Source organism: Nomascus leucogenys, chromosome 18 (genome assembly GCF_006542625.1).
Source record: "Nomascus leucogenys isolate Asia chromosome 18, Asia_NLE_v1, whole genome shotgun sequence".
Taxonomy (NCBI): domain Eukaryota; kingdom Metazoa; phylum Chordata; class Mammalia; order Primates; family Hylobatidae; genus Nomascus; species Nomascus leucogenys.
In genome coordinates this window covers 50,054,199-50,078,990 of record NC_044398.1, presented here as the reverse complement: position 1 = coordinate 50,078,990, position 24,792 = coordinate 50,054,199, and the positions used below count along the sequence as shown (strand labels likewise).

General features: G+C 36.2%; 1 protein-coding gene across 7 annotated transcripts in view; it reads right to left on the bottom strand.

Moving 5' to 3' along the window:
- Positions 1 to 24,792, bottom strand: part of ARHGAP12 (Rho GTPase activating protein 12) — a 128,937-nt gene that overhangs the window by 44,886 nt on the left and 59,259 nt on the right. For 4 of the 7 annotated variants that reach the window (XM_003276000.3, XM_003276001.3, XM_003276002.3 and 1 more), the window contains exons 4-6: positions 10,766 to 11,029; positions 3,502 to 3,642; positions 1,961 to 2,041 (exon numbers count right to left, since the gene is read on the bottom strand). In XM_003276000.3, the coding sequence (XP_003276048.1) occupies positions 1,961 to 2,041; positions 3,502 to 3,642; positions 10,766 to 11,029 (486 nt within the window). The remainder of the gene's footprint in view (positions 1 to 1,960; positions 2,042 to 3,501; positions 3,643 to 10,765; positions 11,030 to 24,792) is intronic. The other 3 variants (XM_003276003.3, XM_030799028.1, XM_004091197.2) reach the window with 1 other exon arrangement.

Below are 24,792 nucleotides of genomic sequence, written 5' to 3'. Positions count from 1 at the left end.
CCAGCACATTAATAAAATAAATTGCTTATCTTATTATGTTTATCTCCTTTCCCCTAAAAGTTGGTAACAGTCGTACTAAGCTTGAAGAATCATTTTCCCACTTAAAAGTTTTATTGGAAGACAATGAAATATTTGGAAAATAAAATGGTGGGTTATTTAACTTTTATAAAACTTAACTTTAAAAAACTGTTGCTAGAGTATCACAACTGCTAAGCTATGGTTCTTCAGAGTTCTGAGTGCTTGCACAACTTCAAAGTTTCAAGGATAAATAAGGTTTTATCTTCAGAATCACAGTCTAAAAGTATAAATTAATAATAATGAAAAATATCCACAAATGTTTTATTGAATTGTGTTTCATAATTTTAAAGAGTAATGAGATAAAACATTCAACCCTGAAATATGTGATTTGTGGCACTTTTCGATAGACTTTTTATTTGGATCTTTTTCATTCATGGTATTTTATGATTGATGAAGTAAAAACACAATGTGATAATAGTAGTATCTTCTTAACTCTTTTTATACGGGAGCTCTTATAATTAAAATATAAAAATTATCTTCACTAACACTAATATGTTAAGCTGAAAATAGTATTTTTTAAAACAATCCTATTGTATAAATGTAAATTTTAATATGACTCCTAATTTAGAAAGTGTAATTAATTTAAACAATAAAGTAGTTTAAAATATGGAATAGTTTTTCCCGTTGAGCTGAGCAAACAGAAAGTAAGTACCTATGTATGTAAAACGTGAGATAAAGGATCAAAAAATGCTTATCTGAAGATGTGACAAGTTTTTTAAACTACAAGAAAATTCTGAGGCTATGCTTCATCAACAAATTAATCAAAGGTACCAGTATTTCCTTTATCTATCTCCTCATCCCCCACACCCATGAACTTTTCCATTATGGCCACCTACACATTGTTCCATGAGATTACAAAATTGTAAAAGCTGTCAGTTACAATGGAGCTCTCTTCTGCTACTTGGTCAACTCAGACTCACAAAGGTATTCTTAAAAATCAATTACAGGATATGTATTTCATTTTCATCCTACCCATATCAAGCCTTAGAATTTCATAAGATAATTAAAGGCCAGATAGCATTCACATAAAGAAGAAAGCACTATTAACATTAGTTTACTAGATTAGCGTTTCCTAACTTGTAGTCAATGTAGTAACATCTAGTGATTTTTTCTATATCCATGTTTCATTTATACTATTAATATTCTTCTTTAAATTCACTTACCTTGGGGAAAAGACAAATTTGAAAAACTAAAGTATATCTAACAACTGACACCACCTATTTGTCTGCTAATTACAGCTGTTTTCTAGAACATTAAAATAATGCACCAATTAAAATTCAAATGTTTGCTCACATATCACTTAAAATTACCTCAAGCACCAATAGTGATGTGCATACGGCCACTTTGAAACCTACCACCTTAGATAAACTCAGCCCTGGTACACTTGTCTGGAAACGAGATGTACAGCTAAATCCTAGGACATCTTATCACATGTTGCCTATATCTCAGCCAATGAGTGGCTCAATCATACACACCATTTACATAAGAGGATAAACTTGAATACTGAGTTACTTTTCTTTCTCTCAAAAAATGATTAAATATAACACCAACTTTATGTAGAAAAATCAATATACTCAACACAACTAGATATAAGATGGCATTATTGGTATTGAAGAGAATTCTTATTTCCAAGAATAAGGAAAGGCCAATTTCAAGTTAACCCAAAAGATATTCTGAATAGCAACAATCAGTATCACATAGTGAAGATACCTGTACATCTTAGAAAACTTACACTACTCACAGTATTCACAGTGAATTCTGAAAAAATTATTCTACCTTGTAAAAGTAGAATAAAGATCTTAAAATAAATCTGCTGAAACCATCTCCAGATATTACTTCATCTACTATTTTTAAACAGAAATTCGGTGTCAAGGTTTATTACCTTTGGCAATTCCCATTCTGACCGAGATCCGTCTGCACTGTAGTAATATTGTCTACCTTGATCATCAACATGCTTGAGCCACTATAAAAACAGAACAGGTGTTTTTTATTAAATTTAAATAAAAGTGAGTTTAAGCTACTACTATCAGAGATACTAGATTTAATTCTTATGAATTTTATTCTACTTGATCAAGAACATTGCAACAAAAAATTCTTTTTTTTTTTTTTTGAGAGCCCAGGCTGGAGTGCAATGGCGCCATCTTGGCTCACCACAACCTCCACCTCCCAGGTTCAAGCAGTTCAAGCAATTCTCCCGCATCCGCCTCCCAAGAAGCTGGGATTACAGGCATGTGCCACCACGCCTGGCTAATTTTGTGTTTTTAGTAGAGATGGGGTTTCTCCATGTTTGTCAGGCTGGTATCGAAATCCTGACCTCAGGTGATCTGCCTGCCTTGGCCTCCCAAAGTGCTGGGATTATAGGCATGAGCCACCGCGCCCAGCCTGCAACAAAAATTTCTAACTAATTATACTAAAAGCCTTGCATTTTAAGTTTGGTAAGAATAAATATGCTCATTATTAAATATGGCTTTATTTGCTCTCTCTATCCTCCAATGTCTGGCTAGCTGCTCAAGCACCACTTAACAAGCAACATATAAAGATAGTTGTACATATTCACTGGAACACAGGTACACTCACATTCTCAAAACAGGTTTGAGAAATTGACAAAAGAGAAATGTTTTTCAATTAAATGTACAACTAAATTATTTAAAGCCTCATTGCATGCAGACCTTTAGGAATTAACTTCCTATGGCCAAACACAATAAAATTTAATAACAGCAACAACAGAACATCATGCAATAAAACACAGGGAATATGAGGGAAAAAAAGACTACATATTGCTAATACAAACACATGATCTTGAGTATGAAATAAATGAAAAAACTGCTTCCGTACGTTCTAATGTCAAATAATTGAGGCAGGAAAGAGGGATAAAAGCCTAGCCCCATTTATTCCCAAGCATATCTTCTCTGAACATGTACAACCCACCAGTTGCTTTCTCAAATGATACCAGATGCAATACACACACAAAATGTCAATATTCATTTCCAAACAAATCATAAAATACTAGATTGATGGTTTTTGTTTTACATAAATTTGATTGTAATAGAAAAAGGAGAATAGGCAGTGAGGCGATGTATGATAATGGCACAGAGAGAAAACCATTTCCAAAAAACTATTCCCTCAGAAAAATATAAAGAAATATGCCTGTTGAAGAAATCTAAACAAATTATATTCAACAGGTGTACTCTTAAAAAGTCTTCCATGAGTATCAAGAGCATAAAAATTACTATCATCCTTAGCAGTTTAAAACAATTAATCAGTAGTTACACTGAGTTTTCATATTGTCAATTGGCATGATTATAAAGTTACAACGAAGAATATTTCCATGAGTTTTTTTTTTTAAATACTAAAACTGCAGTACACAACTATTTTATGAGAGAATTCTGCCAAAAAACACTAGATGAGAAAAAAAGAATGTACCTTTTCATTAGTATAGTCACTGGTATATAAGGTATGCCCACGTTCATCCAACTCTTCTGACCAACCCCTTGGAGGAGAACCACACTGACTATCTGACTGGCTGTAAGAAGTGCTGTAGTAGTTTTCTTCAGATGAAAGAAGCTACAAATAGTCAGAAACACAAGGATTTTTCTTTTTTCAATATAAATATGAATTGGTTGAAAATCTAATAAATCGATTTTACTTGACTATAAGTATGAAGATATCTTAAATATATCTGAATATTTGATCTTGAAAATAAATTGATAAGTCTTTAAATGGTACATTGTAAGAGGTGAGGTAAAATTAATAGTGGTTATTATATCACATTAGTGCAGCCCTAGAAAAATTCACCACAATAAAACTGAAAACAATGTTTTCAGACTAAGGAGAGCTCAAATGTTACTTAATGCTGCTTTCGTGCTGAAATCAAGTTTAAAAATGAGAGGAGTAGGTGTGTGTACACATATCTGTGTGTAAACAAGGGAGGAGATGAGGGAACTTCATTAGACTGAGCTCCTTCTCATGTACCACAAGCATATAGCCACATGCAAGGCAAACAACCCTGCTCAATAAATATATCTCGGACTATTTTTCTATAATTTGTGTTATAATTTATTGATAAATTTTCCTAACTCATTCAATCAAATGCTTGTTAAAGACTACTGGAAACTAAACTTCAAAACAAGAAAAAATAACATTGAGCAAATTCAAACACAATACAGAGAGACATAAAAAATTCTGTATGAAAATAATATAGGGGCCAGGAACGGTGGCTCACATCTGTAATCCCAGCACTTTGGGAGGCCAAGGCCAGAGGATCATTTGAGTACAGGAGTTCAAAACCAGCTTGGGCAACATAGTGAGACCTCATCTCCATTTTTTATTCAAAAGAAGGAAGAGGAGGAGGAGGAGGAGGAGGAGGAGGATGGGGAGGGGGAGGGGGAGGGGATAGGGGAAGGAAAGGGGAAGGGGGAGTAAGGGAGGGGGAGGAAAGGAGGGGGCGAAAAGGAGAGGAGGGGAGGGGGAGGAAGGGAGGGGGAGAAGGGGAGGGGAAGGAGATGGGGAGGAGAAAATAAGACAATACGAGTACACGTGATATGATAAACTGCAGACACATGAGAGAAGTGAATTAGAAGACTGGGAAAATTTAGAAACTTTTGATGCCTACTGACAAGAGGCACCATAATATGACTAAATGGCAATTTGCTTTCTGCACTTAAAAGTCATTCATTTAAAAATCATTTATTAGGTTAGCACTCATGTGCAAATGACCCTTCTAGGTAAAATAGTTTCGGCAAGTAAAACTTACTTATTCAGACTATATTTTCTATCATCATAATTTGGTCTGAAACACTGAGATAGGTAGATTCTCAAGACTGTAGTTAAAGACACTAAGAGCCTAATATTAGTATGTTCACAAAAACATAGCTTTACAGAAGCACTGCATAAAGTGAATTATATATGTTATACAACAGAAACATTTTTTAAACATTGAAAACCTAATTCAAAAATCAGGAGTTTATTTTTATTTAACTGAGGCAACTTAAAATGCAAGCTCAGACGAGAAGAGTGCAGTAAAACTTTTAGAAACAGAAAAAGGGCAATTGAATTAGTAAAATTAAGAAACAAAATCACAGAATCAATTTTTCAAAGATATGACTTTCCAGCTAACAAAATTCTCATAATTTTCCAAATTTTGCACAGTAAATATGATGTTCTCTTCTACCATGAAAAGAAACCTCCAATATCTTCATGTGTTTTATATTATACTACAGAACCAGGCTTTAAGATCTGAATATCTTCCACTGGAAAATAGTTGTTTAATGGCAGTTAAGTAAAAGTTAAGATTATTTTTGGCAAGCATTCTATAGATGTTAACTATTCTATACCTAGTAACTCCATTCAAAGCTGTAACCAATTCAGTAACTTTGGGATGTATTCTGCAGCAAATGTATCCTAGCACAAATATGAGGGGGCTATGGTAGATGTTCCATTTATAGAAGAATGGCAGGTAAGTATTCCAGTTGATCATCTGAACAGGAACAGTTGAAAATGTTACATAAAATGTTTTTTTTAAAATAATCTATGAACAAAAGGTTAATTAAGAAATACTTAGAGGTCAAAAGCTAAGTGGAAACAAGAATCAAGAGAGTCAAGCAGAAGAAAAAAGACCAGCTTTCTTCTTGAAGGCATTTGCCAGACCCCAAACTAAAATGCTAGATTTCAAGACCACGCAGGAGTGTTAGAGAACTGAACTCAGGATTACCAAAAGCAGGAAGTCTAAAAGGCTATTCTACAATACAGAGCTGGGAACGCCAAAGAATTATACCCACAAATTATAGGTGAACCATTAACAAATTTTGCTCCTTTATTCCACACTAGGAAAATCACAGAAATTTATCCCAATAATTGGGGAAAATAAGGGGACCCTCTAGCCACAAGAGTCTTCATGAAATCCAAATTACTATTAATACTACCTGGGTGGCTTGTAAAAACTAAAGCTAAAGATGCACTTTGAAATACTCATAGTTTCTCTAGGCATCCATCAGAAGAGACTCACCTCTGAAGGAACCCACCTTCAATCCCAGCATTAAAGACTTCCTGCTTATGAATTTCCAAGAACTATAACCTCACATTAAAACAGATACACTCTCAAAACACCCTGGGTAAGAGTCAGCAGAAAAACAGTATAATCAGACTCTCTAAAACTTTATATATAGAAATTAACAAAAAATAGAAAACAAGACTAGAGATACAACAAATAAATGCAACATATAATCTTCACTGGATCCTTCATTGCAGGAAAAAAAACTATAAAGAATATTACTTGACACTGAGAAACAATGAATATTAGCCATGTATGAAATAACATCCTAATATTATATGATAAATGTATTGTGGTTTTGCTGGAACATGTCCTTATACTCAGGGAATAAAACATATTATCTGCTTCAAATCATTCATATGCACACGTGTGTATGTGTTTGGGCAGGTGAAGGGAGAGAAAGAAATAAAGCAAACGTGGCAAAATTTTAACCATTGCTAAATCTAGATGAATGGTACATGGCATATAATGTTCACTGTACTGTTCTTTTAAATTTTTGAAGGTTTAAAACTTTTCAAAGTAGTGATATCGGGAAACTCCCCTAAACAAATAAAAAAAATACTTTTTTACAATTCAAGGATTGACTTAACATCAAATGAAGGTATAGACAAAGAGAAAAATATCAAATAGAAGCTGGATCTTGAAATACTGAAAATGAGGCACAGAGAGACATGGATGAACAGCGTGAGATTAAACATTCATCTAATCAAGGTTCTAGAATAAGAAGAAAGAGAATATGGGGGCGAGCCAATATTCAGATACAGCTAAGAATTTTCCAGAATTGATCAAAGACAGGACTCCTCAAATTCGGAAATCCCAACAAAGCCCTTGCAGAAAATAAAAATACCTTTACCCAGCTACATCACAGTAAAAATATAGACACATGAACTTTAAAGCTGCCAACAAAAAGAGACAAACTACGCCTAAAGAAAAGACCATCAGATTGACATCTGAATTTTCAGCATCGACAATGGAAGCCGGAAAATATGAGAATAAAATCTTCAATGAACAAGGAAAAAAACAAACAAGTAAACAGTCAGCTTAGAATTATATACCCATGTTCTTCAAAAGTAAAAGTAAAATAAATTTTCAGACAAAAACTAAGATTCTATTACTAACAGACCCTCATGAAGGAATTTAAAAGCATGTACTTATGGCTGGGCACAGTGGCTCATGCCTGTAATCCCAGCACTTCGGGAGGCCAAGGTGGGAGGATCATTTCAGCCCAGGAGTTCAAGACCAGCCTGGTCAACACAGCGACACCCCATAGCTACAAAAAAATTAAAAAATTAGCCAGGCATGGTGGTTCATGCTTGTAGTCCCAGCTACCTGGGAGTCTGAGGCAGGAGGATGGCTGAGTGCAGGAGTTGGAGACTGCAGTGAGCTATGACCACAGCACTGCACTCCAGCCTGGGCAACAGAGCAAAACCCTGTCTCCTGCCAAAAAAGGCCAGTATTTATGACAGAAGAAGAAAATGTGAGAAAAGAAGGTGGTAAAAATCAGGATTAATTTTAAGAGTCATGTACAACAACAACAAAGGGGCTAAAAAATTGAAATACAACATATGACAGCAACAGCACAACAGCACACATCGATCCTATATGGCTTCAAGGAACAAGAAGATAGTGATTAACTTTAGACTATGCATAGACTAACTACGCATGCTAAAGATGGGCATGGTGGCCCATACTTGTAGTCCCAGCTACTGGGGAAGCTGAAGGCAAAAGGGCTGCTTGAGCCCAGGAGTTTGAGCATTGAGTCTACCCTGGGCAACATAACAAGATCCTGTCTCGGCAGCATCTCTGGCCTCTACCCACTAGAGGTCAGTAGCACGTTCCACACTGTGACAACCAAAACAAGTCTTCGGACTTTACCAAATGTCCCTGAAAGGTGAAATCAGCCCGACTACGAATGATTGGTAACCACTAAAATAATAAGCTTCTGTGTTAAGACAGAAGAGCCAACAGTTGCTCCCTCTCAAACCCCACTAAAATCAGAACAGTGAAATATGCTTAAAATGATGTAAACCCACAACAACAGGGAGAACAACAGTCAAGCAGATGAACAAAAAACCTGAATTACCTACAAAGAAGAAAGTAGAATCTAAACCAGTATGGTGCAGACAAAGGAGAGTAGGGGAAAATAAACCCAACAAGCTTACGGAACAGAATCTGCAACCGGCTCAGCAACTGACGGTATCAGGTATCTGTGAAACTGGGGAGTGAAAGCAGTGGTACTAAAATAAGGATTAAAAATGCCAGAATCTCCTTCTACATACCTGGCTGCTAGGTGTGCAACCCGTCCCTACCCCAGCAGACGTATGGAGAGTTATTCCCTCTGAGAAGGGAAAAATACTAAGATTCTGAGTTGGGGGACAAGACACAATAGGGACATGGGTACCAAGAGAAAGGAGACTGAGGGACCACGTGCAAAATGAATGCCAATACCAAGACACAGACAGCCCTTAACCGTGTATAGGCAGGAGACCTAAAGACGTCTGTGGACATTCTGATTGGTCCAAAAGGAAAGACCTAATGGGGCTAACACTGGAGATTCCCCAATGACGGGCTGACCCAGATAACCCATTAAAGTTCAAAATGCCTCACAACTGTGAGAGAAAATAATTTCCATCCTAGAATTCTATACCCAGGAATACTATCAGTTAAATACGAGAGGAGAAGACAGACATTTTCAAACACACATAGTTTCCATTTTACCTCCCATACACAACTTTTCTCAAGAAGTCACTGGAAGATGTGCTCCAGCCACTTTGGAAATATTAATCTTCATATAATTTGTATAGAGACCAGTAATGTAAATTGAGACCCTGTATACAAGTCACTCCTATCTGTTTACTAAAATAGCTAAGAAACATGTTAAAAGTTCCTATGTATACTTAAATTCTTTTAGTCTATAATTTAGTCTTTTTCCTAATTCTCCAAAATTGTAAAATTTTACTTTATTATTGATAAACTGGATAGCTTATTTTCAAATCTTTCTAACGTACAATTCAAACAAAATTTTCCTTTTTTTTTTTTTTTTTTTTTTTTGAGATGGAGTCTCACTCTGTTGCCCAGACTGGAGTGCAGTGGCGCAATCTCGGCCCACTGCAGTCTCCGCCTCCCGGGTTCATGCGATTCTCCTGCCTCAGCCTTCCAAGTAGCTGGGATTACAGGTGCCCGCCAACACACCCAGCTAATTTAGAGACAGGGTTTCACCATGTTGTCCAGGCTGGTTTCAAACTCCTGACCTCAAGTGATCCACCTCCCAAAGTGCTAGAATTACAGGCATGAGCCACCACACCCAGCCAAATTTTCCTTTCTTACGATAGTTAAACACGAACAATTTTTCTATTTTTGCTCTCACTTGAACACTAAAAACACAAATTATTACCAAACTAAAGCTATAAATAAACGAGCTGAAAAATGGGAAAAGAAGGGAGTTATTAACTACAAAAAGCTTTTGGGAGTCTGCCAAATATAAGATGTGTTCCCTGATTTTTCTAGCTCCTATCTACTTGAAGCTTGCTTTTATTTGTATGAGCTAGCTGCTTTCTATAAGAGCAGGATATCCTATGCAGGTGGAGGAGCTCCAATCTACCAAATGGCAGGATTTCACTCTATTCTATCAATCCTACCAAGTTACTCCTGTACGTTTAAGTAACCCCAAGGCCTCTTGCCAGACTACTAAGATAAGTGTTTCTAAAACACAGCTGGCCAATTTACTGCACTATCCTGCAAGAGGTATAGAGGAAGGTGAAACCAGAAGGAGAAAAAGAGTACAGACACTTGTTAGAGAAAATAATGATTTTAAAGTGAATTGTTAGACTTAACAGAATGATTCAATTGTAGCAAAGGAATTACAATTATTTCCCTCATATATAAGTAAAACAATGGTCTTGTACCGCTGACTGACAAAGAGAAAAAATGGGAAGTAGTCTGGTAGCCATACTAAGCCAACAGAGAAGTATATTATTTCTATTTATTTTGCTGGGTCACATCACATATTTTCTATTTTTTTCTAAAAAATGTCACTGGACAGCCAGATGCAGTGGCTCATGCCGGTAATCCTAGCACTTTGGGAGGCTGAGACAGGGGACTGCTTGAAGTCAGGCAGCAAGACCCCATCTCTACAAAAAAAATTTTTTTAAATTAGCCAGTGGCATGTGCCTGTAGTCCCAGCTACTAGTGAGGCTAAGGTGGGAAGATCGCTTAAGCCCAAGAGTTTGAGGCTACAGTGAGATATCATTGCACCAGTGCTCTCCAGCCTGGGCAATAGAGCTAGACTCCATCTCTTAAAAAATTGAATTAAATTTAACTTAAAATATCATCGGCTTGTGCAGTAACAACTGAAATAGTATCTTCTAAGACATAAGGGAGTGCACTGGCACTAGACAACTTAAACCCAGTTATGGAACTAGTACGCACACCGTCAGGTTAGCAGCTGTCCATTAGTCAGAGATTAGGAAGTAGCTAGCATTAATATTAGTAAAGCTTGGAAAGAATTTTTAATGATCTTAGAGATTCAAGTGTTTTAACATGCTGACAGTAAGAAACAAAACTATTTACTTCTTTGGTTTCTGAATAATGAAAAGAGAAAATCTGGTAACTTGCAGTTGATTCCTTAATTACTCATACCTCTTGATCCCCTGGATTTTGGAAATCTCCTTTGCTGATGCTTGCATCCCGAGTCCAACGAGGAGGTTTCCAAGTTCTTTCCTGTGTTCCTCTGTTATAGTAATAGCAACGCCCTGAGCTGTCTTTATGAGTTTCCCATTCTCCATTAATCTGAATTGCTGGGCTCCCAGGAAGTGGGGGAAGAGCAGACTGGGATATTTTCAGTTCTTGAAGATTAGCATAGACAGGAGAATCTGGCCTTCCTTGATTTGGAGGTGTGGTTGCCTGTGAAATAAACATTTTTAAATTTCATGTTTAAACCGGTATAACATTTAAGTCAAAATTAAATGAAACAGGAGATTTATAAACATAATACTAACTCATTTTAAAACATATATACAGGTGAATATATTCTAAGGAAATAATTTAACAGTTTTAATATTCATAGTTTCATTGAAAAATAAATAAAAGCTTCAAACCGAATCCAAAGTATGCATAATACTTTCCTTTACCTAAAACAATGTGATGAACAGTCAAGAGCTGTGGGTTCTAATTCAAGATCTGGCACTAACAAGTTGTATGATATTGGGTAAGATCACTTTACTTCTCTGAAAGTGAAATTTTTTATCTCAAGAAATGAAGGAATTAGACTAAACCACCAAGGTCTTCTTTGGCTCTGAAATTCTACGATTTTAGGCAATATTTTAAAATATAAAAAGTTTTACATATGAGTAGCACAGCTTTTATTATGAAAATTATCAAAAGAAAGACTTCATATTCTAAGCTCTAACATTAAATCAGGAACATAAGTGAAACATAAAAGAGGAATAATACTTAAGCTAAGAATTTACTGCATTCTATTACTTCTCAGGTATAATTTCTCAGAGGCTATAAACAAATCATTTAATCTTTTCCTAGCTTCCTTATTTGTGAATTTCCTAACAGTAGAAAAGTAAGAATTAGTAGTAACTCTGATTTACATGTTTAATGTTTAGCTACAGCTTTTTTATTTTTAAATATCTCACTAGATGTCAGTCAAGAGCAAGATACTTCAAACCCTTTGTATAAGAGCACTGTAAATTGTATTAGGTTACACAGAACTTCAGTTGCTGAAGAAAAAAAACACACATCTGAGAACACCTGCTTATATTATGTATTTGTATTTCTGTATATATTTTCCTTTTACAGCAGAATTTCTTAACCCTAGCACCACTGACATTTTGAGACACAAAGTTATTTGTTGTGAGGGCTATCCTCTGCACTGTGGGATGTTTATCAGCTTCCCTGACCTCTACCCACCAGATAACAGTGGCGCATGCACACACACAACACACACACGCACACACACACACGCCTCCAATGTGACAACTGAAAAGCCTCCAGACACTAATGAATGTCCCTTGGGGGCAAAACTGGCCCTAGTTGAGGAACCACTGCTTTTCCCTATAAATCCTAGAATTATATTCAGATGTTCAATTACTTCTGAAATGCCACTAGAGTTTCATGAATGCTTTAACATACTGAATTTGAAAAGAAGAATGTGAATGGAAAGACTAAATCAGTTTTATTGAAATTAAAGAACTTTAACTTCTAAAAATATTTGTCTATAATGTTTGTGAGTTTAAATCACAGAATAAGCTCTAACTGTGAAAACAGTAAAAATAACCCAAACACAAACACATGTTTGTGAAATGGTCACTTTTGGTCTTCTTACACATGGTAGTTATACATGTACAATATTCACTGATGCAAATTCAACTATTTTCCTTAAAATGTTAGCTTCACATTTATCACTAAACATCTTTCTATGAAGAAAATCTATCTGTGGAGACAGATATCATTTCTCCTTCAGATTAATTCCATATCCTAGTGAATGTGTTTTCTCTGATGAAAATAAATTCTGTTAATATAAAAATTCTATATGGTAAATCATGTCTCAGAACCTAAAATATCTAGAGAATACTTATTCAACCAATATTAAAGAAGTTCTTACTTTGCTCCTGATACTTGACTAGAACTTGGGGAAATAAAGATGCTAAGTAAGAAACAGCCATTTTCTAAATGATGTTGATGAACAAACTCTACTAAATCTTCAAGAAACAATTAATTCCTGTTGTTTAAACAGTTTAAATTTTTAAAGTTTTTCCAGCTAGAAAAACCTGAAGTGGCCTTCAGCACAATCTATAAGGCTAGCATAATTCTGAAACAAGAGCAGAGAAGAATTAAAGAACACTGTAACATATCTCACTTATAAATACGGAAGAAAATATCCTAAATAAAACATTAGAAATCTAGCACTACATTAAATGAAACAAGCACAGATATTAAGAAAGTCTGTCTTTAGGAAATCTCATATTGTAATTCTTTAGATTCATAGATAAACACGATCATCTCTACAGACACCAAGAAAGCATCTGATAAAATTCACAGATTCAGGATATAACTCTTAGCAAGATAGGAACAGGTGACACTTCCTTAATTTGACTTTTAAAAATTATTAGTATTTAAAGGAAACATCACAATCAACAAGGCAGATAAGTTCTTTCATTAAAGTCAAGATTAAAATTGAAGTATATTATGGTCTATAAGGTTAACATAATTTTGAAACAAGAGCAGGGAAGAATTAAATAGAAGAACACTGTAAACATATCTCACTTATAACTAAGTGCCAAGTATAATTGCTCTACTCAACACTGTACTGGATTTGTGCTAAGATCCAAAAAATGAATTCAACTCATAAAATATGTAAAAGAAAAAAGAAACTGTCATTTGTCATTGAAATATCCAATAGTTAAAAACCCAAATCCACAAAAACTACTAAAAGAGTTTCATGAATTGGCCAGATTGTTGATCATCTAGTCAGTTTCCCATACATAAGCAATGACAAATTAGAAAATATAACAACAAAAAAATCTCATTCATAACAGGAAAAAAACTAACACAAATAAGCCTTAAAAGAAATGTACAAAATCAAGTAAGAATATTTGTAAAACCTTCCTCAGGTACCTAAAATTAAACTTCAATAGATAAACCCTTGTCCCTAAATGGAAAATAAAACCAACTTCATAAACATGCTAATTCTCCAAAAATTAACCGATAGATTCCATAAATACAATGCAATATTTGGCATGCAATATTCAGTACACTGCCCAGTACACAGGAGCACTTAATGTAATTTGTTAAATGAATAAACAAACTAATGACAAACACGAACAAAAGTATGAAAAAACATTATCTCCTCCAAAAAAAGGAAAATTAGGGACTTGGAACCAGTTAGATGTGATAAAAAGAGGAAACTAAGAAAACATCCACACTTCTAGTTTTGAAAAAATGATGGACAGCTGTGTCCCTTTTTAAGCTAGAAACTATTGACAAATGAATTGAGCATCATGTACTCAAGCTAGGTGATTAGGCTACAAATTATGAATTTAAAATTTCCTTGCCTTCTAGAACCTCGTAACATGGTAAAGGAAAGTGAAACATGATAATAATAGACACAATGCTAGAGCTACTCATGGGACACTGTGGAGGCAAAAAGGAAGAGACCTGGAAACAAGTGACTAATCCTTAGAAATAAATAAACAGGAGTTAGCCCAATAAAAGTTGGGGAAACAGCAGGAAGCAAGAACAAAAGCTAGGAAAAACAGCATGGTACTTTCAGGGAATGATGCTGACATACATACAGAGTATGTAAAAGGAGCAGCAAGTGAAAGGCCTAAGGAAAAGCAAGTGACAGCACAGAGAGTTTGAAGGTCACGTTGCAAAGCAAATATCCAGAAGCATTTAGGAAACTACTGAAGATTAAGCCAGGAAGTGCATTCTGATTTAAATTTTTAAAATATTACGGATTTTAGAGAGACGCAACTAGGAGGTTGGTATAGTAGTACAGACAAGATGAAGAGAGCTGCAATAGGACAAGACAGTGGGAACGCAGAAGCAGGGACAGATTCAAGAAACAATCAGAAGGTTAAATTAATATACAGGTTGTATGTTTGCTTATGTGAAGTACAGTTTGTTTTACCGTGTGTGTAGTTTTACTACAGTTAATGTCAAGATGAAGAAAAGAATGGAAAGAGAAGAGCAAACAGGAGTTACATTTAGATTGCATTAGGTTGATAAGTCTTTTGAAAACCCAAGTGGAAATGGTAATAGATTGTTGGTTATATTAATTGGGAACTCAGTTCCCAATTTACAATAATCAGGGCTGGCCGGGCACGGCGGCTCACGCCTGTAATCCCAGCACTTTGGGAGGCTGAGGCCGGTGGTCAGGAGATCGAGATCATCCTGTCCAACATGGCAAAACGCCATCTCTACTAAAAATACAAAAAAAAAATTAGCCAGGCATGGTGGCGGGCACCTGTAGTCCCAGTTACTCGGGAGGCTGAGGCAGGAGAATGGCATGAACCCAGGAGGCCAAGCTTGCAGTGAGCCAAGATCGCGACGCTGCACTCCAGCCTGGGCAACTGAGCAAGACTCCGTCTCAAAAAAAAATCAGGGCTAAAAATATAAAGGTCATTAATATACAGGTGGGGTCAATAACATACGAAAGCATACAGAGTAAGTGCATGATGAAAAGAGAACCCTGGAAAATACTAAGCTGTTGCTTTATGAATTAAAATGAGAATATAAGTTTAAAGTCAGCACATGATCTCGTATAGTGATTTCTATTATTATTATAATAATTATTATTGCAATTAACATAACTAAAGAACCAGACTAAGTGAAGGAGGCAGAAAAGAAAGTTAGAAGTCTACCAGGAAAGAGTAGCATTTGAAAGTCAAGAAGGAAAATTTCAAAAGAAGGGAAACTTGACAGTATCAAATTCAAAGACTTCAATACGGGGACTCTGAAAGAATCACTCAATTCAGCAATTAAGAAGTTTTTAAAGACTTCAGCTACCAGCCATGAGGATCTGAAACTACTTTCCTGCCATAAACTAGAAAAGCGAGTAAAATACAGAAAACAAGTACTGTGAGGCATTGTACAACAAGCAGCTGCAGACTGTAATCTTTGAGAGAAACAAACAAGGTGAATCCTACCACTCCCAAGCTTTGTGCCCGGAAGTGGTTTGCAGGAAATCAGCCCAGCAAGGGGAAATCCAGAGTCTAGCAATCTCGGTGAGTGAACAGGACAAACACTGGGAATAATACAAGAAATGGAAATAATTATAAACATAATACAATGAGAAGAGAAAAAGTTGAAGGAAATGCTCCCTAATTTTTTTTTTTTTTTTTTTTGAGATGGAGTTTCGCTCTTGTTGCCCAGGCTGGAGTGCAATGGCACAATCTCAGATCACCACAACCTCTGCCTCCCTGGTTCAAGCGATTCTCCTGCCTCAGCCTCCTGAGTAGCTGGGATTATAGGCGTGAGCCACCATGCCCGGCTAGTTTTATATTTTTTTAGTAGAGACAGGATTTCTCCATGTTGGTCACGCTAGTCTCAAACTCCTGACCTCAGGTGATCCACCCGCCTCGGCCTCCCAAAATGCTGGGATTAAAGGTGTGAGCCACCGTGCCCAGCCCCTAATTTTTAAAAATCAGGGAATCTAAATTTGGATGGCATTCTTCAAAACTGATAAACCAAGAAACAGGTGGAATTATGTTTGAAATCTAGACTTAACAGTAATTCTAAGTAGAAGCACAGATAATTAGGTTTATTGACAATGAAAGGTAAAAAGTTAGTTTCTAGTAGAAATAAGAACCTTGTTTTCTTTTTTTTTTTTTTTTTTTTTTGAGACAGAGTCTCACCCTGTCACCCAGGTTGGAGGGCAATGGTGCCATCTCAGCTCACTGCAGCCTCCACCTCCCGAAGAACCTTGTTTTCTTAATGAATGAGTTCCATACTTAAAATCAGCTTAAATCTTCAATTTGCAAACTGTATGAGAAAAGATTAGACAAGGACTCCGTATTTGTGAAACACTCCGATCTCTGGCAAAAAGAAAGTGCACGTTTATTATTGCCTAAACCACTGAAAAATTCAAGGGAATTAACACTGATTGATTACCAACAATTTTCCTCAAGCTTGAAAACATAGGTTCTTGGCATAAAAAATACTTAGCGTAAAATATCAAACTAATCTTTACATATACACAAAATATATATTTAACTACAACAAGGGATGGTTAAGTAATAATGCACTGTCTTTTCTAGCTAACCAAAAATATGTTTTTTTAAGAAATACACTCAATGCTGGTGAAGGTGGGATGTAACAACTCTAGTTTACTGCTGGTAACTTTAATCAGCAGAACCTTTTTGGAAAAGTTTGGCAGTATGTTTCATGAGTTTTAAAAAAATATTTTTAGACCCTTAAACAAAGGGAAGAAAATTCCTAGACAGAAAAAATGCCTTCCTAACAAAGATGTTCATTCCAGTGTTATTTATAAGAAATAAATCAGAAACAACCTAAATATTTAACAACAGAAAAATGGTTAAGTAAATCATGACTCAACAGATGAGGCAATACTAATACTAGCAGTGAAAATGCTATGAATGATTTCTGATTAAAAAAAAAAAAAATCTGGCCAGGCCCAGTGGCTCACACCTGTAATCCCAGCACTTTAGGAGGCCAAGGAGGGCAGATCATCTGAGGTCAGGAGTTCAAGACCAGCCTGGCCAACATGGCGAAACCCCATCTCTACTAAAAATACAAAAATTAGCTGCACGTGGTAGTGCGCACGTAATCCCAGCTACTTGGGAGGCTGAGACAGGAGAATCACTTGAACCCTGGAGGCAGAGGCTGCAGTAAGCCAAGATGGCACCAGTGCACTCCAGCCTGGGTGACAGAGCAAGACTCCATATAAAAAAAAAAAAAAAAAAAATCTGCATGATCTGCCATCAGCAGGTCCAGGAAAAAAAAATGTATAAGGGCAACTAAGAAAAGCAGAAGATAAAACAATACAACGAAATTCCAATTAAATTTTAAAGCATAAAGACAAACTAAAATATTATCAGTTTTCTCTGGATATTATTATTATATACGTTTTTTTCTATGTGATTTATTTCCCGATTTTATTATAATGAGAATGATCAACTTTAGAGTTTGAGGGGACAAGGATGTGGGGCAGGATAGGCCCTTGCCTAGTCCACCAGACTTACGAAAGTGACAACAATAGTATTGACCCTATAGAAACTAGTGTTTCTTCACAAGAAGTCAGTGGGTCATCAGAATCATCTGAGGTTGCTTATTAAAATTCTTGGGCCACATTCCAGAGTTACTGGGGGTGGCAAGTGGTGATAGTGGCTGGGGGTTAGTCAAGAATTTATATTTTGGGGCCAGGTGTGGTGACTTACACCTCTAATCCCAGCACCTTGGGAGGTTGAGGCGGGAAGATCACTTGAGCCCAATAGTTCAAGGCCAGCCTGGGCAACACAGAGACCCTGTCTCTACAAAAAATAAAAAATAATTAGCCAGGCAGGGTAGGTAGCACATGCCTGTGGTCCCTGCTACTTGGAAGGCTGAGGTGAGAGGATGCCTTGAGCCCAGGAGGTCAAGGCTGCAGTGAGCCACTGCACTCTAGCCTGGGTTTCAGAGTAAGACCCTGTCTCAAAAAATACATATTTTTAAATACTCTATGTGATATTAATGTTCATTATTATTCAAAAGTCAATGTTCCTGAGTGGGCTTAGGGCAAACTCACCTCTTCAGCCCAATACATTTGTATTATAAAAACATAAATACTGAAAGACAATTCTTAAGTCCATACCACCATTTGCTGTTACTCTGCAGATAAATCAGAGTTAAAATGAATAAGCAGTAAGATATAAGTACTTCCAATATATGAGTCAAATAAAAATTAGCTTTCTAACATTTATAAGAACTCTGTTCATGAATTGTCACCAACAAAAATAAATGGAATTTTCATACTTTAAAAAAAAAAAAAAACAGGCCAGGCACCGTGGCTCATGCCTGTAATGCCAACACTTCAGGAGGCTGAGGCAGGCGGATCACCCGAGGTCAGAAACTCAAGACTAGCCTGGCCAACATGGTGAAACCCTGTCTCTACTAAAAATACAAATATTAGCCAGGCGTGGTGGTGGGTGCCTGTAATCCCAGTTACTTGGGAGGCTGAGGCAGGAGAATTGCGTGAACCTGGGAGGTGGAGGTTGCAGTGAGCCAAGACTATACCACTGCACTCCAGCCTGGATGACAGAGCGAGACTCTGTCTCAAAAACAAACAAACAAACAAAAAACCACCACCCCCTCCCCCCCAAAAAAACAAAGTTAATTTTATGGGTTATATCTGTCATTAATTAACAACTGAATTGGGACCAGTACCTCTGCACATGACCTAATTTCATATTTAAAAAAAGACTTGGCCTGTTCTACTTTATCTATAGATAGACTAAAATAATCCTCCCATTATCCACTGAAAAGAAAAATTGGGGAACCATATATATAAGAAGGTAACTTAAAACTTAGATTCCTTCTGCATCGTTACTTTTTTTAATACCAAAAAATACTGAGATTTGTCCTCTTTTTACTTTTGACATTAGTTCAGAATTGCTTCTATAATAAACTTCCGAGAATGGCAGAATCCATACTAAGGAGCTACACCTCTTGCTTCTTAATCAGCACATGCTACTCAGTATTAATACCTAGGTATCTACCTTACTACAAGTACAGAATTATATTACTGAATAGTATAAATCCCTACAGCCTATAATCATACCTTTAATTTAGACTTATGGAAAAAAACATTTACCATAAATGTTTGGTAGCCTGATCCTATCAGGCTCTAAAGCTGAACTTATTTTTTTAATCCTATTTTAAATCATATACAGAAAAAGACATTTATGCATTTTTGTACTTTAGCTGCTTAAAGTCTCCTTTACCATAATTTTTCTTTCTTTTTTTTTGAGATGGAATATCACTCTCATTGCCCAGGCTGGAGTGCAATGGTGCCATCTCAGCTCACTGCAACCTCCGCCTCCTGTGTTCAAGCGAATTCTCCTGCCTCAGCCTCCTGAATAGCTGGGATTACAGGCATGCACCACCCCACCCAGCTAATTTTGTATTTTTAGTAGAGACTGGGTTTCTCCATGTTGGCTGGTCTCGAACTCCCAACCTCAGCTGATCCACCCGCCTCAGCCTCCCAAAGTGCTGGGATTCCAGGCTGAGCCACCGTACCCAGCCATAATTTTTATATAATAATAAATTGTGTAGTTATATAAATTATAACATTGGGCCAGTTAACAGAGTACAAAAAGCAAAAATTTGTCAATGGGACAATGCTCAGCTAAAACAGGACTAAAATTGGTTTTAGTTCACAAACAAATTTTGTTTAGTTTGACAACTAAAAATTACATGATCAATATTACCTGAAAAATATAACTTTCTAAAAGAAAGTCATTTAAAGCCAAATTTTAGGGGAAAAAACATATACCACCCTTGTTTAATAATTTTGAAAACAAAAACTTACAAATTCTAATGTTCCTGTCTAAAGTGTGACTGCATTGAGATTTCAAGCCCTATAGAGTACACTGGTATTTTCATGGTTTACTTACTTAACATTTAAGTACTAATTATGAGCTGGGCAGTAGATGAAAATAGGACAGTCCCTGTCCTTGAGAAGCCAATAGCCTAATAAAGAGGACAAAACTACTCTAATGACACAGCTAACTGCTGCAGAGAGAAGTGTACAGGATGCTCTAGAAGCACAGAAAAACCTAGCGCTAAACAGGGATAGGAGGTGAGACACAGCATGCAGAAAAAGGTTCACAACAGATGTTTAACACGATCTTTAAAGGAAAATAGGAGAAAGTCCAGAGAGTGGTGAAGGGCACTTCAAGCACAAGCAACACTTTATTGTTCTTCGGATATAACACACAAATACGGAAAACGACCTTTGAATAAGGAAACACAACTGGTAACGAAGTGAATTCATTATCATGGTATCTTTAGTAGACATCAGTTTTCATGGTAAACACATGATTTTCCTTACTGATTTTTTTTCAGGTGATTTTCTAGTTATTGCAACTCAAGGGTGCTCTATTACTACAGGGTTGGTTACCTTACCTTATATTCATATGCTAAGACTTAGCTGTCACCTTACAGCTTGCTTCTGTCCTCCCCCTCTCCTTTTATCACCTTGGCCAACAGCCTGAACAGTCTCTTCACCCTGTCACAGATCTGTCACCATCTCTCATGCCTCCCCTGACAAAGACAATAATAAAGCAGGTACCAGGTAGAAAAGCTATGATGTCTGACAAATACTTGTTTCTAAAAAGCCATACACAAACATACTGATGAAATCATCTCTCTGCTACCAACCCTCAATAACAGCTGCAAGCAGTTTATTGCAGCAATCGTGCCATGCTATAAACTACAACCACTGGTAAAGACTATCTATCTGTACCTAGAGGGTTGACAGAGAAGAGGTGACAGACACCACAGTGAAAAGGAATGAAGGAACTAATAGGAACCAGCACATAGAGACTCATGTGAGTGCACAATTAGGAAGTTTATTATAGACAAAAGATTTGCCAAAAAGGGAACAAATGACAAATTTCCCCTTCAAGATCGAGCCCACATCTCTCCAGTCTCCTTTTCTTTCATGCCCTCACGCTCATCCTTTCCTCAGCCTTACTTCTCTACAGCTCATCACAAGTACTTACGACACTAAACTCTAATCCCAGATTTACTTGTCTGCCTTTCCTTCTAGAACTTCATTCTCTTTAAGGCAGAAACATTTGTCTTGTTTGTCTCTTCATCTTCAGGGCCTAGTATAGCACTTGCACAAATTGGCACTCAATAAGTTCCTGAGTGAAAATTATTTTTATATAACTAAATAATCTATCATGAAATCCACACACTAAAATTAACTCCCTACTTGTTTTTACAGTCTCCTGGGAAATCTATTACCTAAATTCTACTGCTTCAATAAAACCAAAATCTCTCCCTCAAACATCCTCCTCTCCTGGAGCTACCGACATGTATTCTGAAAGCCTACCAGCAGGGATATTCCACATGTACCTCAAACTCACTATATCCTCTGCCTCAACCTTCTTCCATAACATACTACCCTACAGGAGTCACTAAATCAAATAATACTATCATAAACTCCTCAAGCAGCTATCTCTCAAAGTCATCTGTATCTCCTCTCTTTACCCCAACAAAGTACTACTAATTCTCTATCCTAATATATTTTGAATTTCTTCCTCTCTTATCCCAAGATAAACTGCCTTAGTCCATCTTTTGCTGAATAACTAAAATCACATATGGGGTCTACTGCCCCCATTTCTTTGCCTCATCCAGTTGATCCTCCATGGTACCACTAGTTTCTCTAAAAGCAGATATCTGATATTGTTACTCATCTGCTTAAAAACATCAATGAAAATTTCATTAACTATAAAATAAGTCCAAAGACCTTGAAAGAGAACTGTGGCTCTTAAGTACTCCAGTCCCAATCTTTTCTGCCTCATTTATTGCCATTCTCTCTATATTCTTTGTTCCAAAATTCCCATGCTACTCATAATTCTGTTATTAATGCATACCATTTTCCTCCCAGACCTTCGAACCTTTACTTTATACTTCTGAGATAACCCATTCCCAATCACCAAACCACACTTAAAACCATAAAGAACTGATTCAAAGTCTTTGAAATGTTCCCCTATTCCCCAAAGGCAGAATTCATAGGCTTCCTGTGCATCTAGAGCATCACTATCTAATAGAAATATAACATGAGCCAGGTATGTAATTTTTTCTACTAGCTACATTAAAAGGGTTAAAAAAGAGAGATAAAATGAATTACAATAATATATTTAACACAATGTATCCAAAATATTATCACTTCACCATATAATCAGCACACAAATTACTGAGATATTTTATATTTTTGGACTGCCTTCAAAATCCAGTGTGTATTTTACAGTACATCTCAATTCAGGTCCTAAATTTTCATCAGAAATACTTTATCTATATTTCGATTTCTTAAAATGTACAGTTGAAAAAGTAGATTTATATATCCAAATTATTCCAAACATTCTCCAAAGTTTCCCAATAAATGAATCCAGCATCAGTTTTCATATTTAACTTATAATAAATAATTAAAATTAAAACTTGAGTTATTCAGTCTCACTAGCCACATTCAAGTGCTCAATAACCACCCGTGGCCAGTGGCTACTATTGGCCAGCACCAATCTGCAGCATTAATTTGTCATTTTTCTGTCTCTCCCACTAAGTTGTAAGCCCCTTAGGAGTTAAGAACATGACCATGTCTTATCATTACACATTCTCAAAATCTAGAAACAAATGAATAAACCAAAGACCCCTTTCTCAAGCCCTAAAACAGACTCTGATGATTCTCCTGTTCTCAGTAACTGCTTTCCCAATCCATAGAATATTTCAAGAAATAGAAAGGTAAATGTGATAGCTGCTAGAAACTTATTGATGAAATCTCATTATTAATTTGTGTTAAAAGTATTCATCCAGATATGTTCGTCCTTGTTGGTCAGTAAAGCAAAGAAAATTCAATGGGACATTATGCTGAGATAGTAAGACTTAGTTACTATTTTATGCTGATAAGGCAACATGCAATGACCTGGTACACTGCCATTATTATAAATCTCCCTCCATGGGGACTTGAATGGTAACTCTATCATCAGCATTCAGAGAATGACTAAAGAATACTCTGTCACTGAAATTTCCAGAGATTAAAAAGTTAATGGTACAACTGCAAATGAAAAAACTGTATCTGTGATCACTTGTTGAAAGCATACATTACATGAATAAATCTAAACTTAGAAGGTGAGGCTTCTGGTGGCAGCAAAACAAATTACGAATTTCAAAAAGATAAAAAATTGATCCATAGTTTTAAGGTATACATTTAAATGCCCAACATACCATCTTTTCTGTCTCTCATCTTCTGATAATTGAATATTCTTTTTTTGTTTAATTTCAGAAGACAAAAAATTTTGCAAAACACTACCTAATGAAAAGGTAGTCGAAAAGGTTGTGTTCACTTCAAATGAACACAACTATATAAATGGGTTTCTAACTTACTATCTGTACCAATTCATTAACAAGTATGCATGAGAAAGTCACAGCACAGCTGCTTGGGTAATCTATTTTATTAAGTCCAAACTGAGTGTGTAATTACAAGTTTTAAGGCATTATTTCCTTAAAGCTGTCTTGAAAACAGAAAGAAAATTAAAAGTAGATGATTTTCCATCATTTTAATGGTCATTTTATACCAAGGCAAGAAATACATAAGCCCTGAATTTGTTAAACAAGAGATATTTAAAATAGGTAGTTAGACACACATAATGGACTCTATAAGTATAAAAAAATACATTCAGTCCAGGTGCAGTGGCTCACGCCTGTAATTCTAGCACTTTGGGCGGCCAAAGCGCGTGGATTACCTGAGGTCGAAAGTTCGAGACCAGCCTGGCCAACATGGTGAACCCTCATCTCTACTAAAAATACAGAAATTAGCCACGCATGGTGGCCGGCACCTGTAATCTCAGCTACTCGGGAGGCTGAGGTAAGAGAATCTCTTGAACCCAGGAGGCAGAGGTTGCAGTGAGCCAAGACGGCACCACTGCACTCCAGACTGGGTGACAACAAAAGACTCTGTCTCAATTAAAAAAAAAAAAAAATTCACACACATACTCATGTATCTGCCAGAAAAATTACAGAAGACCATATGTAAAGTTTCTGTCACTTATTTCTGAGTCATGGAATTACTGCTGGGTTTGTCTGCTTATCTGTACTTTCTAATTTATTCTAGAAGGAGTTCATCTATTTTTGAAATGAGATTAAAAAGGAAAAAAATGCTTATGGGAGAAAAAGGGCCATTAATTTTAAAGTCATGTAACAATTCTGGAATGATCTTTAAGAAATTCTCTAGCTAAGCTCTAAAAGCACACAACACTTATGATACCCATGGAGGTCAATACTCAAAACTTAAAGTTTACCCAGAAAAAACAGAGTAGGTAAGGAGGAAGGGTTCATTCAAGATCACACATATTTTGGGTTCAGTCTAAGCAGAAATGTAGTCACTAAACTTAGAATTATAATCCTCATAAAAAGTCACAACAAGAATACAGTTC